General features: G+C 39.2%; 1 protein-coding gene across 5 annotated transcripts in view; it reads right to left on the bottom strand.

Annotated features, from left to right (window-relative positions):
* The window catches only part of apbb2b (amyloid beta (A4) precursor protein-binding, family B, member 2b), a 75,689-nt gene that overhangs the window by 34,731 nt on the left and 22,449 nt on the right, over window positions 1–18,509 (bottom strand). For all 5 annotated transcript variants that reach the window (XM_038290293.1, XM_038290294.1, XM_038290295.1 and 2 more), the window contains exons 2-5: window positions 14,426–14,521; window positions 14,026–14,085; window positions 12,418–13,469; window positions 283–527 (exon numbers count right to left, since the gene is read on the bottom strand). In XM_038290293.1, coding sequence (XP_038146221.1) covers window positions 283–527; window positions 12,418–13,456 — 1,284 coding nt within the window. In that variant the 5' untranslated portion in view covers window positions 13,457–13,469; window positions 14,026–14,085; window positions 14,426–14,521. The remainder of the gene's footprint in view (window positions 1–282; window positions 528–12,417; window positions 13,470–14,025; window positions 14,086–14,425; window positions 14,522–18,509) is intronic.

Genomic DNA, 18,509 nt, shown 5'->3' with positions numbered 1-18,509 from the left:
TTTTGGTAAAATGTAAAAATGTATTTCTCTTCTTTAGAAAAGCAGCCGGTTTGTCATTGATATCGGAGCCTTTTTGGTCCCAAATTTGGAGAACTTTTTAAAAACATCCAAAATATGGATTCATTACCAGACTATGCACATTTTGTTTTGAAAAAAAATTCTCTTAAAACTGACTGGACTTGAACATCATACCTAATTGTCAAATGTTATTAATGGCGAAAAGCATAGCAACAAAACATCTAAGTTCAGCATTGAAGCTTTGGCTTATTGTCTCTCTCTAACCTCATTTTCTGGAGTGGGCAGCGGGCTCAGGGAGCCCAGCGAGTGTTTACGTGGAGCGGGGGCTGTGGGATCAGCCAGGGCCGGGGTCTCAGTCTGTCCAGGTGGAGGTGGATGGTTGGAGGGCCGCTCCCACTGGGTGGTGCCTGTAGGGATGTGCCAGTAGTAGATACCAGCCATGTCTGTGATCTTCTTCCATCCTGGTGGCAGGTCTGGATCAGTCTGGAATGACTGTTCACTCCAGACATCTATGTGGAAATGAAAACATAAAAACAAAATGTGGGGATTCTTTAAACGTTTTGAAATTAGGAAGGAAGGAAGGAAGGAAGGAAGGAAGGAAGGAAGGAAGGAAGGAAGGAAGGAAGGAAGGAAGGAAGGAAGGAAGGAAGGAAGGAAGGAAGGAAGGAAGGAAGGAAGGAAGGAAGGAAGGAAGGAAGGAAGGAAGGAAGGAACAATACCATAATAGAAAAAAAGAAGAAAGGAGATTTAAAAACACTTAGGAAGAAAAGGAAGGAAGAAAGAGGGGAACAAAGGACACAAGAAGAATAGAAGGAAAATAGAGGAAAGAATGAAGGGAACAAGGAAGAAGGAAAGAAAGGAAATACAGGAAAGCACGAAGTTAAGAACTTCATCTTTCAGTGTTATTTAGACTTAAAAACTACTGAGATGGAATTCCAGGCTGTGTTGGAATCCAGTAAATGATTTATTGTTATACAGGAAGAGCAAACACTGTTCTGCTCTGATTGTTGCTTCCCATGACTTCTTCCTCTGTAGCAACATGCCTCTCTTACTTTTGCAAACTAAATACACACTACTGGTAAACAACCTAAAACAAGTGAAAGAAATACAAGGAATAAACACAGGAATAAGGACACTGATATGCAATGAAAGTTATTGTTGTGTATGATCTCATTGGTCTTTGAGCAAAACCAACAGCTGTCCAGGATTATGAAAACTGCTGCCTGCAGCTGTCTTTTCAACAAGCCATATCTCCATTCCCTCAAGCAGCAAAGCAACAACTTGTTGATAGAAATATTCATATTATGTCTTACTATCTTTACGGGGACTCTTCACCGAATTTCATTTATATAAAATGCCCTAACCCAGTCCTTTACCCTAACCTTAAATCATTTCATACATTAGTCATAAACCCAAAAAAGTCTCCTCTTGGGCACCAGTTGTTGGTCCCCGGGATGTAGCAAAGTCCAGGAAAACTGTCCCCAAAAGGTATCAAAGACATACCCACAGACACACGCAATGTAGAAAAGCCGTGAAAGCAACGTGCTCAGGTTTAACACAATCATCTCACATATTCTGAATGCACTAATCCTGAGTATATGTATGACTGGTTTGCCTCAACATAACAGTAATAAACAGGGATGATTATTTTCTACATCAACTGTAATTAATTGATTCATTGCTTCCATCCTTTGCTTATTTCTTCTAATATCAGATTGTCAGTCAAAAGTTCCGCCCACAGTATCCATCCATCCATGGGGAAACAGGCGGACACTGAAAAATGAACTGGCAGTAATGATGCAATAAACTTGAATGTCTCTAATAATTCTTATTTGATTTGAGTTTCTGAGTTATAATGAATCAGAGACACTTTCAGGGAGGGGCGCTGAGTTACAGATGGGATCTAAAGCTAAAGTTACTAATGAAAGGAAACAACTACATAAGCCGGCTCAATGATTTCAATGATTTGCACGATTTCTCACTTTTTCACAAATGTTTTTTAATACATAAATATATATGCATCTAATCCATCTTTAATCCATCTTTACAACAAAACCCAAAAATAAAATCCAATATGTTACCTATAGCTGGTCAATGTACAGCACATGAAGGAATGTATTGTTTTAAAAACTCTTTATTTCTTCACATATATGCTTGGTTGAAGTTTATCAAAAGCACTGAGGATGATAATGTAAACTACGGCAAAAACAGCACAGAAAGGCAGAGAGATCATTACTTTAATACTACGACAAAAGTCTGAACATGATGTCCGTTTGTTTCTCCTCTGTGAGCGACAAAAACCAACTTCCTCCACAGGCAAGTTTCCACTTTGAGTTCCTGTTGGATATTTCTCTGGAAGTCACCTTCCAAAAAGCCTTTTTATGTCACTAAGCTTTTTTCTCTGTTTTTTTACTCGTTGCAAGGTCTACAAACTGCTGTCCAGCATGCAAAACAGTCAAATCAAACCAAGGTGCGATCTGTCACCCCAACGGTGAGGAAATGCAACTATTAAATGAATGGTGCTGATGAGAGAGACAAGAGGAGAATAAGTTTTATTAAGTTCTTATAGAGATGATTTAATTCTGTTTTAGAGCCTTGCTCTAAAACAGAATTCAAACTGGTTTTCTCAAAATAAGTTTGCAACAATCAACATATTCTTAATAAGTAAAGCCTGATGAATCCGGTAGAAAAATAAACAAAACTAACAAAGCAGTTGTTTCTCATTTGAAATTTTAGATGTGTACGATCAACAAAACAAAGAACTAAAATATTCTGACTTAACTAGGAAAAATCTCTTCAGAAAGCTTTTTTTGAACCAAGGTTGCAAATTTTGAAAGGATAATAATCAGCAAGGCTGGCTGGGTTTTAACAAAGCGTTTTCCCAGATAAAAACATACAACTCCAATCACCTCATCTAGAGTTCCACAAAAACTCCGTGCAGCTCTTCTAGAAGCTGAAGCTCATTTCTGTTAACAGAAAGCAACACCTGCTCATACAGCAGTTGCCTGGAGCCATAATTTATGGGGCAGTAAGACGGCTGGAAGAAGAGCGAGCTACATAGTTACTGAAAAACATATCGTTTACACACACTCACACTGATGGCATGTTGGTGTGCAGAGAGCAGAGGTTTTATCTGAAGGCAGTTAAGAAGATGCCAAGCTGCATCCCAGATTCTAGCAGCTCATAAAGTTGATATAAGCTCTGAGGAACTGGTCAGCTGCAGTAGCGTATGGGTGTGTTTGCAGGGCAAAGAGATCTCAAGTGTTGATGATGCTGATGAAGGATGTTGCCATGACGGCGAGCCATATGTTATCAAGACGACTGAGCCGGTCCTGATTGAGATGAAAGCTGCTAACGCACCATAAACACACTAAAACACACACATTCTTGTATGCTACATAATGAGGAGCAGGTGTTGACTTTGATTGAGTTTCATACTGTTTAACATCACTTTAAATATCATTATAATATTCAGCCCCTTCTATTCCCTAACCATAAAATAATCCTAAATATTACTGGTGCAAAACCAAACCTAACCCAACTCATTTCACATTTTGGTTCCTTAATACGACCAGATATAGATTCAAATTCAAGAACTGATTTGATTCTGATTCTCAATTTGATTCTCGATTCTGTTGGATCTGATCACAAAGTGGATTATTGTATAAAAAAAAAAAAACTGTTACCTGAATGACAAGGAAAGGTAGTCATGCAATATATTGATAGTAGTATTATATTAGCACTGTTGCCTTGCAGCAAGAAGGTTCTGGGTTTGATTCCTTGCTTGGGTCTTTCTGGATGAAGTATGCATGTTCTCCCCGTGTGTATGTCGGTTTTCTCCGGGTGCTCCAGTTACCCCCCACAATCCAAAACCATGACTGTTAACTAGCATGTCTAAGTTGTCCTTAGGTGTGAGTGTGTGCATGTGTGGTTGTATGTCTCTATGTCTCTGGCGACCTTTCCAGGGTGGACCCTGCCTCTCACCCATAGACGTCCGGAGATAGACCCACGGCCCACAGTGATGGAATCAGCAGGAAAAGATAGATGGGTATATATAAAATATATAATAAAAAAATATATAAATAGAGTAATGGTAGTTAATGACAGCTGTAAGAATAGTGGAAAATATATTTTTTAATCATTGGTTATGTGAATCAATCTTTAAGATTAGTATGGTTTTAGAATTGGAAAATCTATTTTTAACACATATCTGTTCCTAAACTTAATAATAGGCAAAAGAGGAAGTGAGAAAAATGCCCTCACTCTGATACCAAAAAGCAACCCCCCTATGGCCTTTGTCTAAAACACACAAAACACTGCAGATCACCCTTAATGCAATACTTTTACTGTGAAAACATAGGGGTGACAGCACCAAGCCAAGGGGATAGATTTCTTTATAAAAGATGGAGAACCTGGTTGGAGGGGATGGATTACAGATAAACACACTGGAAGGAGAAAGTTGCAAAGGACATAAAGACCAGAGCTGATGTTTAGCTTTGAGGCCATCTTTTACATAGATGCACTGCTTTGTGAATATAACACACCAAAGCATTTTTAAAACAGCTTGAATAGGTTCACGAGGTAGCAATACTTTTCTCAAGGCACAATACATTCATAACATAAGGGGCTTCTCTATACTCTAAGTCAGTCTTTCAGAGGTCGGAGCTATGAAGCAGTTTCTGCGGGGAGATGGAGTCTTATAAGGTGAGGAAAAAATAGGTCAGAGCAAAAAAATAAAAACGGTTTTAAAGGAGAAATTCTGACTGTTTGCTGTGATTAAGTGTACTCAGGCCAGCATGAGATGAGTGGAAATAGATTACACCATGTGCACACATGCAGGAGGAAACACTCTGAGAAGAGCTAAGGCTGTTTTGAAGGTTTCATCTGGGATCAACACCAGCAGTGACAATCTCTGCAAGCACTGTGGGAACCGAGGAATGACTTAGCATGCGAGCAATGATGCAAACGGCTGGCAAACTGCACTTAGGCTGCTGATTTAAATATGCCATACGTGAGAAACAGAGTCTATGATGGCCTCAGTTAGAATGTAGCCCCACGTAATAAAAACAGTTTAGCAGAGGGGGAAGGGAGCAAACGATCTAAACACATACACATGTTCTCACTGGTAATCACTGCCATGCATCCCATCTGTCACAGTCCCCTAAAAGTAGAACAATACAGCATTCCCAGATCAGACTTCCTGTTAGAGGAGACACACACGTCTATAAAGCTGCACATGCATGCTTAAACAGACCCACTCAGACTGCGCTAGAACTCTAACCCCACGGTGAAGCCGCTGGCAGACCCCGACAAATCCACCTACCCTCATAATTGACAATCACAATGGCCAGCATATAGTCTTTCCCCAGCATCATAGTTAGAAACTGGCTCCCTCTCACACAGCCAAGAAACCTGCTGCTGTAATCAAAGCAAAAACCCCAGACAGACTGAAAAAGAGATGCAGAGAGAGAGAGAGGAGGGGACACAGCAAGAGAGGGTTGAGAAAAATAAAGGAGAAAGAGCAGAGGAGGGTATTCAGATACATCCTATACAAAATCTAAAAAAAAGAAGATAAGAAGGTGGGGAGAAGATGAGAAGTACAAGCAAGACAGACAGAGAGATGGAGACTGAAATAGAAAGAACAGAGAGGTCGTGCATGCCCTGCAGTTAAGCAAGGTTTGCTGCTGTCGTTTCCTCTAAATGGAGCATCAAACAAACCCTTTTTCCTTCTTCTCCTTAAAATGAAGAGCACATGGTAATTCATTGACAAAGTGTGAGCATGGTTAATAACAAAGCAAGCTCTCCACCTTGCATTTGTTTACCTGAAAGCAGTCATTTAGTATCATGTCCAGCAGAAAGGCAAGGAAGGGGTGAAGGAGGACTGAGAAGGAGAAAGCTGAAGAAAAGTTTGAGACTGATTCTGAAAAACATCCTCCAAAGCAAAAACAATTGTCTCAAAAAACTCATCTTCCAGCACCCGTTGATGCTAACATTGTAACCTGTACATCCAGCAAGGCTGTGGGATAGGTCTATAAAACTATATTGACAATCAATGCATCTTTTGTGCAAACAGCTTGAAAAACTTACATAATTACCTGAAAATCTTTTTCAAAGGTGTTTCATTTCAAGTTCAAATAGAAAACACATACTTATAGTTTCTCATTTGATAGTATGTACAAAAATAAACACATCACGAGAGAAAAAAAATAATTCCAGCATTTTGTTGTTTATAATAGCAGACAATGCTAAATTGCTCTTTCAGTCATGTGACCCAATGAGGCGCTGTAGGATGCCGTGACATCAGTTTAGTGATTTTAGATAGCAAGTCAATATTTATTTACCTTTGTGATTGAGTTTTTAATTCTTTAACGAGGATGAACACCAAGCAATCAGTCTTGGTGGTTTTATTAATGCTCGCTGGTGTAATCGCCACTGCTAAATGTTCTTTGATCTTATGCAGCGCCGGTGGAAGTACGTTATCTTTCAGGGCATTTTCCAGGTGGTTCTGTGTTTTAATTAGTTTAAACCTGAGTCTAACCTCTTGTCTAAAGAGGTGATCACAGGATTTCAAATTTGTTCTGTGGTGACTGGGTTCAGTTCGGTTAGCAGCATGCTGCTGCAGCCGGGTGTGAAGGCTGGCGGTTAGAGTTGGAACCCTGCGAGCGGTGCTGGCAGTTCTGGATAGCAGGCTGTGCAGCGCTGCTGTGCCTGGATTGGAAAAGCTGCTCCTCAATAATCCGATCGCAGCGAGCGGTCCAAGCACCGGATCCTTTCTGCTGGCTGGGTGGGAAACATTGCCCTTCGAATTTGGTTTTTACCAAGTTCGACTCGTGACTCCGGGCTTGTGAGGTTCGAGCTGTGGGTCTCAGCCTGCGGTAACTGACTGTTATATGTTATACCATAATGATATGGAAATCGGTCTGGAGCTGCGGCTATACTAAACTGTGCAACTAGCTAGGGTTAGTTGTTTTATGAAATAAAATATTTCACAAAAAAATAAATAATGCTTTGAATCAGCTTTATCGCCATCAGGCACTTTATTAGAGCTATGCAAGAGAGAAAACAAGTCTTTGCAACTTTGGTATATTGAATCCAACTGATGCTGTGAGAGTAGGATTGATGATAAAAGATTCTGCCGTGAAGTGATCCGAACATAGTTTGCTGTATCGGTTTGGACGCCACAGATTGTCCGGTTGATTTTTGTCTAACCTATTTACTTTCCAGATCAAAGTTTGACACAAAACCGGGTCCTTCGAAAAAATAAAACATTCCTTTTCCTGATCGAAAGCCATTCCTACAATTGGCAGGAGTGCAATAGACCATTGTAATTTTGTTTTAATGATTCTTTCAGAGCGCTTAAAGGAATAGTACACCCAAAACATGATTAGCCTTCATTTTCTACTCACCCCCATGCTGAACAACACTCTGGAGTACTTTTTTGATATCTCAAATGCATCTGGAGATCTGGGAGGCTTCTTGCTGTCTGCTGACATTCAAATAATGGAGGTGCCCAGCGCCCGAGGCAGAAAGGTCCATAAAAGTCCACAAAAAACGTGTCAATATCCCTCGATACTGCTCGTCCAATGTATTCCAAGTGTCCTGAGTGGGTAGCATCCAGAATTTACTCGAAACAAAGTCATTTAGAATGTTTTTAGAGCATAAACAGTAGTGTATAGGATTTCCTGAAAGCGAGCGCCTGCGCTTTCACGACGCTACGGAAGCCGGCAGACCAAACCAGATGAAAGTGCGCATTCAGCGTCTGCTCTGCCAATAATGCAAGCGTAGAAGAAGAAATGTGCTGTTTACCTGTGCAAAGAAAGAAACAACGAAAGAAAAATGTCTGAGGACTTCAGTGTTGAGGAAGAGCATGAGTTCTTTGCCGAGCTGAATGCGCACTTTCATCCGGTTTGGTCTGCCGCGGTTTCCGTAGCGTCGTGAACGCGCTTTCAGGAAATCCTATACACTACTGTTTATGCTCTAAAAACATTCTAAATGACTTCGTTTCGAGTAAATTCTGGATGCTACCCACTCAGGACACTTGGAATACATTGGACGAGCAGTATGGAGGAATATTGAAACGTTTTTTGTGGACTTTTATGGACCTTTCTGCCTCGGGCGCCATAGACCTCCATTATTTGAATGTCAGCAGACAGCAAGAAGCCTCCCAGATCTCCAGATGCATTTGAGATATCAAAAAAGTACTCCAGAGTGTTGTTCAGCATGGGGGTGAGTAGAAAATGAAGGCTAATCATGTTTTGGGTGTACTATTCCTTTAACTATGCGTAAAGTAGTGGTTCTATACATCCACCCGGGGGGGTTGGACTACACTGACGTCACAGCTGGGTTTTATCACATGACAGCTCTAGAGGCCCCCAGCATACTGTAAAGCTCTCTACATTTTTATTACTTGGAGCATTTTTAGCGCGATTTAGATCAGCCACATAGAGAAAAGAAATGAAAATCTACCATCACAAATAATAAAACTGCTTTAGATGCACTCCTTTCTATTTGAAATTTAAAATATGAGTCTTTATTAACCCTTAAGTTCTTTTACCCCATGCCAGGAAAAAAAGCTACAAAATCAATAGAAGAATAATTATGTTTTGTTCACCCGAAAAAATTAAATTCTAACTGGAATAAGGAATCGGAATAATCCTGATTAATCTATTACACCCCCACCATGGACTGTTCTCCCTGCTGCCCTCTGGGAAGAGGCCTCGCAGCATTCAATGCAGGTCCTGCAGGTTCTGCAACAGCTTTTCCCCCACATGTTATCACTCCTGCACTTTATTAAATGGAAATGTTAATTTCACTGCTAAGCTGTTCATTCACTGTCTGAAAGCTGTACAAAATTAAATTTCGTTTTGAATACACTATGTGTATACAATAAAATGAAAATAAAAGTTGTCCAAATCTAAGTCTAATCGATTGATTGTCAGCTGGAGAGGATAGACTCTAAAACATGCCTTTAGCTGATAGAGCAACCCACCTAGAGCAGCACTTATACCAAGATTGTAAATAAATATATATAAATATTTTGCATTTAAGCTAAAAAAAAACATTTTCATCTGTCAGTATGTTCTATCCAGAACTCCTCAAGTGTAAAAGATTCAGTTTCACCTGGTTTCATTTAAAATAAAACCTATATCTGATGATCCCAAGGCCCTTAATTTAAAAGAAACTTCTTTAAGGAACCTTTGGCTATCTGATTATTAATCGAAAAAATAATCGACAGATTAATCGATTTGCAAAATAATCGTTTGTTGGAGCTCTAATTCAAACCTAATTCCTTTTATTATAGGAAGGATCATCAACACAGAGTAAACCTGCTAACATCAACCAGGCGTTTCAGCCAACTCCTAAGCCTGAAGACTTTTTGAGCTGGAAAATGAAGATATTTTACCCTGTTTCCAAAGAACACCATTCTGAGCTCTGTTTACATCCATCAGCCAGGTGTTGATCTTTTTGTCTGGGACTAGGAACTAGAAGAGTTACAGACGACCACTAGTCTTTTTGTGTGAGAGGAAGCAGACTTTCCTCCGTTTCCTTTATCTTCATTGCTAGATCTTCAGGACAAGTATGGATGCTAACTAACACAGCTGCACAGTAATCATGCATATTTCCATAAGAAATTAATTTAAATTTAAATACATATGTATGCAATTTAAAACAAAAAGCTTACAAGGTTACATCAAAGAAGAGTGCAGTGTATTTATATTAGTACTGGAAGGATCAGTTTCTGGCACCAAAAGGTGAAGAAATCTTCCCTTTAACATTTATTATTGTTCATTTCCATAGCCCTTATGTTTAGAGAGAGCCATCACCATCAATTTGCACAACCCCAGCTCAATATGAACATATAGAATCAACTATATACTACAACAGTGAAATTGAACCTCTAAGATCAGGTTGAAGAATAGTGAAACATGCATTATGAAAAATTCAAAGAGATCTGATGCAGGCAATCAAACTTACAGAGAAATGAAACAAGCAGATGCTCAGAGCCTTCAACTTGACAGGACAGTGAGTCATCAGGGAGCTAAAAGAGGAGAAGAATTGAACTATGGCTGCAGGAGACAAATTGGCTCTGAGCAGCGAACAGTGTCAGAGGTCATGGCTGAAGACGGTGGAAATATTTCATTTGTCTGACAGGCCTAAATTAAAACTTTAGATTCTTATTTTAACATAATGCTGAGAAGTGATGATGAGAACATGAATAGATCTGCTGCTGAGGTTAACAAGAAACAGGGACACAGACAGTCAGATGACTCTTTGGGAACTCTGTGGTTCATTGAAAGGATTTATAAGCAGGCAATCTACAGTTAATCTTCTGTATCTTAACCATAATGCTGACACTTAATTAGTGAACAATAAACAGAAATAGAAAAAAAATATTGAAAAGTTAAAATACCAGCTATTTTAATATTAGAAAGCTAACATGATAAAAACTTTTATCTATTTATTCCTAATTACTAATACATTTAGAACTTAATATAGATACTTTTTCCTTAAAATGCAATGCAAATACATTAGAAATGCACCATGCATTAGGTGGATGGATAGAAACATCCAAACCTTACCTAATGGTTACCAGGTCACACTGACACCATTTTGCAGAGGTGTGAGATGTTAGAGACTGGAGCAGATGAAAGGAAGGCTCAGCAGAAAACAACAAAGTTCCTGTTTCGTGCCTTTGAGCTTTAAACTTCTGCTGCAATGGATTTGGTAACATCTTAACCTTTAAAGTATATCAGAATACACTGAGTTTTTCTAGATCCAGGCTGCACGTTAGTTGGTTAATCCTGGAAATGTTCCTAAGGTGATAAAGGTGATGACTGCCGTTATGTGCCTCTGAAAGTTCAGGTCCGAGTACATCGGGACACCAAGATTTCGGCTATAATCAGTTGATTCTAGCTTTAGTAACTGAAGCTATGAGCCAACTCTGGATCTCGGCTCCTTGTATCCATAAATTATTACCTTAGTTTTGTTACTCAGTTTTAAAAAATTATGGCACATTCACATATTGATCTGTTCTAAACATTTAGCCAACAATGCGATGGATTTATGTCACCTAGTGACGTTGTGAAATAAAGCTGTGTGTTAGGTAGGAGGTAAAGCAGTCCAGTGCGGTACCAGAAAGCCCAACCCAGTTTTCCAGACGCTCTAATAAAATGTGTGATCAACAGTATCAAATACTACATTGTCAAATAATACCAGAACTGGGGTTCTCTCAGAGTCTGAATTAATTCGGATATCATTGAACAACTTAATCCGGGCAGTCTCTGTATGGTGGTTGGCATGGAAACCTGACTGGAAGACTCGAAAGCAGCATCACTTTTAAAAGGGCCTTGCTGAAACACAACTTTTTCAATATTCTTACTGATGAAAGGGAGGTTAGAGATGGGCCTGTAGTTCTGCAAGACCAATTCGTCAAATTATTAATATAGTATTGGGCTGCAACCAGAGCCAATCCCTTATCTCTGACCTTAAGACTAAACTCTGACCAAAGACATGTTAACATTAGCAGAGACTCCCTGCAGTCTTAGCCTATACCACAGCAAACACCTGCAGGTTTAGCGTAGGTGTGCTTTTTCTGCCAGATTGACCAACACAAACAAAGGTGACTAGTGACAGATGCTGTGATGACTATCGGTATCAGTTCCAAAAAATAGCATCGGCACAACACTAGTTAAAACAGTGGATGCCATTCAACAGCAATGTGCAACCAAACTGGTGACCAGCATTAGTAGGAGGTTCCAGGCTGTGGTGGTTTGGTTTAGCTCTCATGCAAACTAATGAGGCATCCGTTTGCTCAATGATTACATTTTTAAACAAACAAAATCTCTTCTTTTATGCAAATGTCAGCCACTAAAACCGCTTAACACCATGAAACAACACCTGCTTGCCATTGGCTGAACCCAGAAAATCAACTATGCTGCTGAACCCACCAACTTATAGAGACATCGCTTTACAGAAACTGTTAACTTAAGATTTTTTTTAAAGGGACCTCCATGACATGTAGGAAAACTATAACCACAGTCATGGGTTTTGTATTAATTCAGGACAGATGGACGGAGCTGAAATGCTTACTAACCACCCATGAGGTCACAAGGTCGGTTCCCATCCCAGGAGAGATTTACTGAGAGCTGCAGCGTTTGTTATTCTGTCCCAGCATTCAGCTCTGTAAACGCACAAGTGTTTACGTGCACAGACACAAACAGAGTTACCCGAAATGGAAACATGTCATCAGTGAGAGGATGGTGAAACCACAACAGAGCACACAAACACACACAAAAAGTCCAGTCCAGGTCACTCAGCCTCACAAAGAATCAGCTGGAAAACAAAATAAGCTATAAAAATCAGCAACAAACTCTTCACAGGATAAGTTTGTGTGAGTACCTGTCTCCTCCGGGGAGTTGCTGTCCTGAGACAAGGTAGTCCAGCTCAGCTCTTCATCACTGGGGTTCAGATTCTGGATCCGGTTCAAAGCACAGTCTGTCTTTGCTCCAGTCCTCCTGTCCTTCTTGGTCTCTGGAGATGAAGAGGAGGAGGAGGAGGGGCAGGAGGTAGCAGAGAGCAGGGGAGTGTCTTCTGGGCTGCCTTGCCTTGGCGGAGAGAGCAGGGGAGGAACCCTGGAGTTCTTTCCTGATTGGAGGAACGTGATGTTGGACTGGATTTCGGTGATGATTTCAGATGCTGGGGAAACTTTGCTCTCCTTCGAAGGAGAATCATTTTTCAGGCAGAGCAAAGGTTTCTTCTCCTCATCACTCGGGTCCTCAACCAAATCATCTTCCTCTATCTTCATCTTTGAAGGGATTTCCCTTTCAGACAAAATGCTAATGTCGTCAGGCTCCTCCACCTCAATGTTCAAGTCAAAGTCTAAATCTGCAGTGTTGCTTTTCAGTTTGGTCTCCACTGTCCTGTTAATGTTAGAGTCCACATGTGGCTCTGTTTTCGGCTCCAAATCGACATCACTGGGGGAACCTGGCTGCTGCTCCACCTCAAACATGTCTTCCTCTCGGTCATTGTTGGTGAGAGACTGACTGTCATGCTCTTCCTCTGTGTTAACATTGGGATCATCAGCTATAGGTTCAGGGTTATGCTCTGGGTCTGCTGAGTCAGGGTCGGTTGTGTTTTTATTGTGGTCCTGACCAGCTTTACGCAGCTGATTGGCCCCATTCTTGGCTAGTTTGGGATTGTTGGAGGCTGCTAGCTGTGGTGGGGACGACGGTGATGTCGCAGGTGGTGTGCTCTCTCCGAGGCCCATGGCAGCCTGGATACTTGTGAGCGCGTACTTCTTGCGACATTTTGGTGGCGTGGCCGAGCCTTGCTTGATCACGTCACCGCTGACAAGCTGATTGTGTGATGAGCGGAGGCTAAGAGAAGAGGGAGGCGTGGCAGCAGGGCCATTGCGATTGGTCATGTCCACTGACATCATAGTAACTCAAGACCTGCAGTAGAAAAGATACTGAGGATTAATACATAGAAATACATATAAGACATAATGTAAAAAAAAATCCATAATAAAGCTGAAATCTTTTATGTCGAGGTATAAAAATAGTAACAGTATTGTCTTCAATAACAGCTTTAAAAACAGAGAGTCAGCCATTTTTAAATAAGTGGTATAACTGTTCTTCTGGCCTTCAAAATGCCAAGAATGGGGTCTATAGTGAAGGTATACTCAGTGTATCTACTTTTCTAAATTGCGTCAACAACAACCTGGTCTGGCCTCTATGATAATGACCTAAATCTGTCAGTAATGAAAGAAAATCTGTAAATAATATGAGACAAATTCATCGATTTGCAAATACCGGTAATTGTTGGTTTCAGCCCTAGTAACAGGTACCCCCTCCCCCACCCATTGCCATGCACAAATGAGGTTGCTAGGAAATACTTGAAGTTGCTCTCCAGACCAAATATCCCAAGTCACATTTGACTCTATGTATTTAAGTGGGTTTAGTGATTGAACAAGAAGCCTGACATCAAGACTCAATGTTTACTTCATACCTGTAGGGCTTCAGCCACAGACTGGTGCTGCTCACACTTCAGAGTACAGGAGATTCAGATCTAAGAATGAGAGAGTGAAAAAAGACAGTAAAACTATGATCACTGAGGAACGAAAGGAATCCTTAGTACTTATTGGATGGCTCAGAGACCATATTCATCAATGTGGAACCAGACCACAGCTGGTTTCTGTGGAATCCACACAGCTGTCAGGCTGTGAGGATTATTTGGTGCATCACAGATATCAAAAAAGGGAGGAAAAAAAGAAAATATATCAGTGAGAACTTTCTAGGTCAGCAACTCAAAGAGTTTAATTGAATTTATCAAAAAAAAACAAAATGCAGGTTCTAAAAGGTATACTTTACTGGATATTGTTTACTTAAAAATGAAACATTGCACTTACCCAAAAACTATGAGTTTTGAGAAATGACAGGGTGCTGCAGGTCCATGCTGGTAGTCCACAGTGTGTTCCTCATCCAATCACTAAAGCAACGGTGCACTGTGGGAACGACACATAAAACAGGATTAATAACAGCGCATGAGGCAGGGTGAGCAGAGGGGGAATAAAAGGTACACAGGACATCAGAAGGACAAATACAAGGTATTAATTATTCACAAAAACAGTCAAACAATAAAATCAGGATGAGTGTTTGCATAACTACACCTTATGAATGTAGGAGCAAAAAACGTATTTAGTACAAAGCTCATATTTTATGAAGTATTGCCATTAACATGCTGCCTGAAAATATCATAAACCTTATGCCACATGAGACCAGTAAACTCCCATTCTTCTGCTTTCAAACACCATAAACACATGAACAAGCTTAAAAACACCCATTAAGAAGTTCAGGGCAGTTTTTTATAGAGGAGCTGGGGAACATGTCGGATATAGTGGAAACTAAGGTATAAGCAAAACAAAACCTTTTATATTAAGAACTTTCAAAAAACACAAAACTATATTATACTGCAAAAGTTGAGTTGTTTTTTTTTCTTTAACCACAAATTTGTATTTAAGAGGACATACCATCTCAAGTTAAAAGATGATTTTGAACTCAAATCTGCCGGAGGTATGAAATATTTTAAGCTTTACCATAGAGGGTGAATAAAAAAAAAATTGTTGTCAGCAGTGTCATATAGTAACGCAGTAAAGTTACTTCACTACTGTACTTTTGGAGTACATTTTGTATATTTTTAAGTACTCTACTCTTTCCTTGAGTATAAACGTTTACCAAAATATAGAAAATATCATTCAAAGTGAATTTGCCTTGTTTTACTTTTTACTTATACTTTTCTTTACATTGCATAATTTTCATACATAAGTAGAAGACATTTCAAATACTTTAAGACTTTAACTCAAGTAACATTTCAGTCAGTGATTTGGACTTTTACCAAAGTCATATTTTGGAGAGGTACCTATATTTTTATACTTTTAATTGACTCTGAGATTTCAGTACTTTAAACAACACTGGTTGTAAATATTGTGACAACATGACTTCTGAATTACAGGACTTTCCTCTTTGTGCAAAGAAAGCTGTGTTGGATTGAAGCCAACCAATGCCTCCCTCACAGCTTCAAACACAAAGTTGACCACTTGAGAGGAGGTAAAAGGGTCAAGAATCTTTTCTAACAGTGAGGTTCCACTGAATGCGTAACCCTCGTGCAGCATACGCGCTTTATGCCAAGTACTTTATTCCAAAAGAAGCACCTTGAAGCGGTCGGACTCAGATCACACCAAGATTTCACTATTGCCCTATAGTAGTACACGAGTAAGCTTTAAATAGAACAATAAAGTGGTTATTTGGCCAGTACAAGCTGTGTCTCACATGCCTGCACCTTATCTAGTCGTCTTGCCTTTCTTTCTCTCGATCCAGTATGGGTAAATGATTTCATTTATTTTTCAAACCAAGGGCGGTTGTGTTCATGCTCCTTCATTTCTGCCAATCTCAGTCCAAATGTTCATGTGACAAGTCTTCCCCATCAGAAAGAATCAATTTTTCCTCTCTCTGCGACAATGGAGACTGAGATGTTTTTAAACCATTACACTCTGGAACCCGTTCCCAAATGTTCGCCGTTGATATATAAGCAAACATTTCAAAATTTTCACCCAAAATAAACAAAAAAGCACACCAAGTAAGGAGAAGATAACTGTATATTTGAACATCGAAATATGTTCCATGGTTCAAAGAAACAAGAACTGAATTTGATGAACAGAACAAATTGTGAGGCAACAGAAATCAAATAATTTCACACTCAAAGCTGTTTACAAAAGAAAATAACACACATGTTAAAAGATCTACGGGTTTCATAGCTGTAGTTTCCCATCAGTAGGTAGCACTCTGACTATACCTGCCTCTGAAGTTACCATTAAACATCTGGTTTGATTTGCAAACAACAGTGAGAGGATATAAATGTGATTGGCAGCTGTGTAATTCTGACCACCTGTACAAAGTGTAATGCCTTTTTTCAGTAGTTTACATTTGGACAGGTCAGATCATGCTGAGGTTCACAATGGTAGATGTAAGCGTTTAAGAGACTGGGGTTGCGATAAACCTTAAAGAACCACTGATATTATCAAATAAAGAAAAGAATGGTGCTCAAATAAATGCAAAAAAGCATATGTAGCATTATAGGAATTATAGGAGTCCACATGTGACTGAGACAAGCACAGAGAAAGGGGAATGTTTCCTGGATTAGAATTACAAGGCACGCTCTGTTTCTTAAATCTTGCACTAACAAGTCTGCATACCAGAGAATATATTTAAGTTTGTGAGAGTGAAAACGTCTTGTTTAAAAAAAGGAGGGAGTACATTAAAACTGCTGACTCATTTCTCCGGAAGCACTGCAAATGACAGGCTATTGAAGATTGGATACAACACCTAAAAACATATATTTATCTCTTTATAAAGAGCTGTTTTGTTTTTGTTTTTAAGAAAACTACACAGAAAACATGTCAGATTCAGTATTCACTGCATTAAAGCAAAGCTCCACATGATTTTTATTTTTTAACTCTAGGGCGGTGTTCTTTCTAAGCATGACCTCTGCTCTCCAGCCCTGAATAGACATAAAGTTACATCCTTTGCAGCCAATTTACCTTTCCATTACTCTGCACGTACACAGAGGAAAACATTTCAGTTTATTTCCTGCAGCACCTGAACAAAGAGGCCTTCACCAATGTGTCATTATGTCCCTTTACTTGAACAAATGACAAGAAAGCCATAAAAATCATTCTAATTTGGATCACGATCATTTTATGAATGCTGATTGATTTGTTAACTGACTGTTATCCTGTAAAGATAAGGACTGGGATGCATCAGGAAATAAATGGGGAGAGTTTGAGTTGGACTGGGCCTGAACAGGAAACACACACAAAAACATTTAAAGAGTCCACACACATACACATTCTACATGAAACACGTTTTAACATCTTGTTTTATTGAAGATTCAAACCAGCCTATTCTTACAATTAGTGGGGTGTTGAAAAAAAAACAGGTCAAAAGAACCGCAGAAGTCATTGATTTATTTTGCAACAATACTGTATGTCAGTTGTTCATACAGTGTGCACAAACAGAGGGTAAGAGCAGATAACAGGAAGGCTTAATTCATTTTTTTCCTGCTATGCTGGGTTTGGAGATGTTGGCAAACCTCAGCAAATCTGAATTTACACTGCCTAAGAACAGAGGTTGAAGTCTTTAATTAAAAGGGTTTACATGCTGTTTGCTAATACAAGATGCTAGAGAAGATTTAAAAAGTCAACTACACATTCTTTTTGTATTGCCTCTGGGCCAGGACTCCTTTGAAGAAGGTTTTTAATCTCAGTGGGATTTACTAACGGTAAATCACATTAAAAAAATGTCATCCGAAATAACAACAATAACAAGCTGCTTCCACCAATCACTTTAGAAAAGCTAAAAAAATAAAAAAAAAAAATAAAATGTTCTAAAAAAAATGCTGTAAATTCTTATTCCCCAGTTAAAAAAAAAAAAAAAAGATTCAATCTTAGGTTTAGAAAATAAAGATTGAAAATTGACATCAAACTTAAGAGTGGTGCTTTTTAAGTAGAAAAATTAAAGCTGCTCCCCATGACTGCTAAACCATGACACTGTGAACCATCAAAGTGAAATAAATTATAGTAAAACTGTTAGCAGTTAGATGTACTGAACACCATGTGAAGTTTGGATCCACTTAGCAATGGTTAACTTTTATTTAGGAACATGTCAGCATCATGTCTCCAACATTAGACAGACAATAAATTGAATCCAATCAGTAACCTTTAGAGGTCAGGAGAGGCCTAATGATTACATGCTGTTAAATAAAGAGTATTATAGTATATGTTAAAATCTTAATCAGTCAAATAGAAGAAAACATGTCCACTGCTTTGTAGCCAGCTCAGTCAAGATGACATTACATGATAATTGTAAAATATGAAATTTCAATATTATTGCTGAATATTGTGATTAAGATAATAATATTAAACCCACTTTGTCCCT

This window comes from Cyprinodon tularosa, unplaced genomic scaffold, assembly GCF_016077235.1.
Source record: "Cyprinodon tularosa strain WSP-4 unplaced genomic scaffold, ASM1607723v1 ctg279, whole genome shotgun sequence".
NCBI classification, from domain to species: Eukaryota; Metazoa; Chordata; class Actinopteri; order Cyprinodontiformes; family Cyprinodontidae; genus Cyprinodon; species Cyprinodon tularosa.
This window is presented reverse-complemented; position numbering and strand designations above follow the sequence as displayed.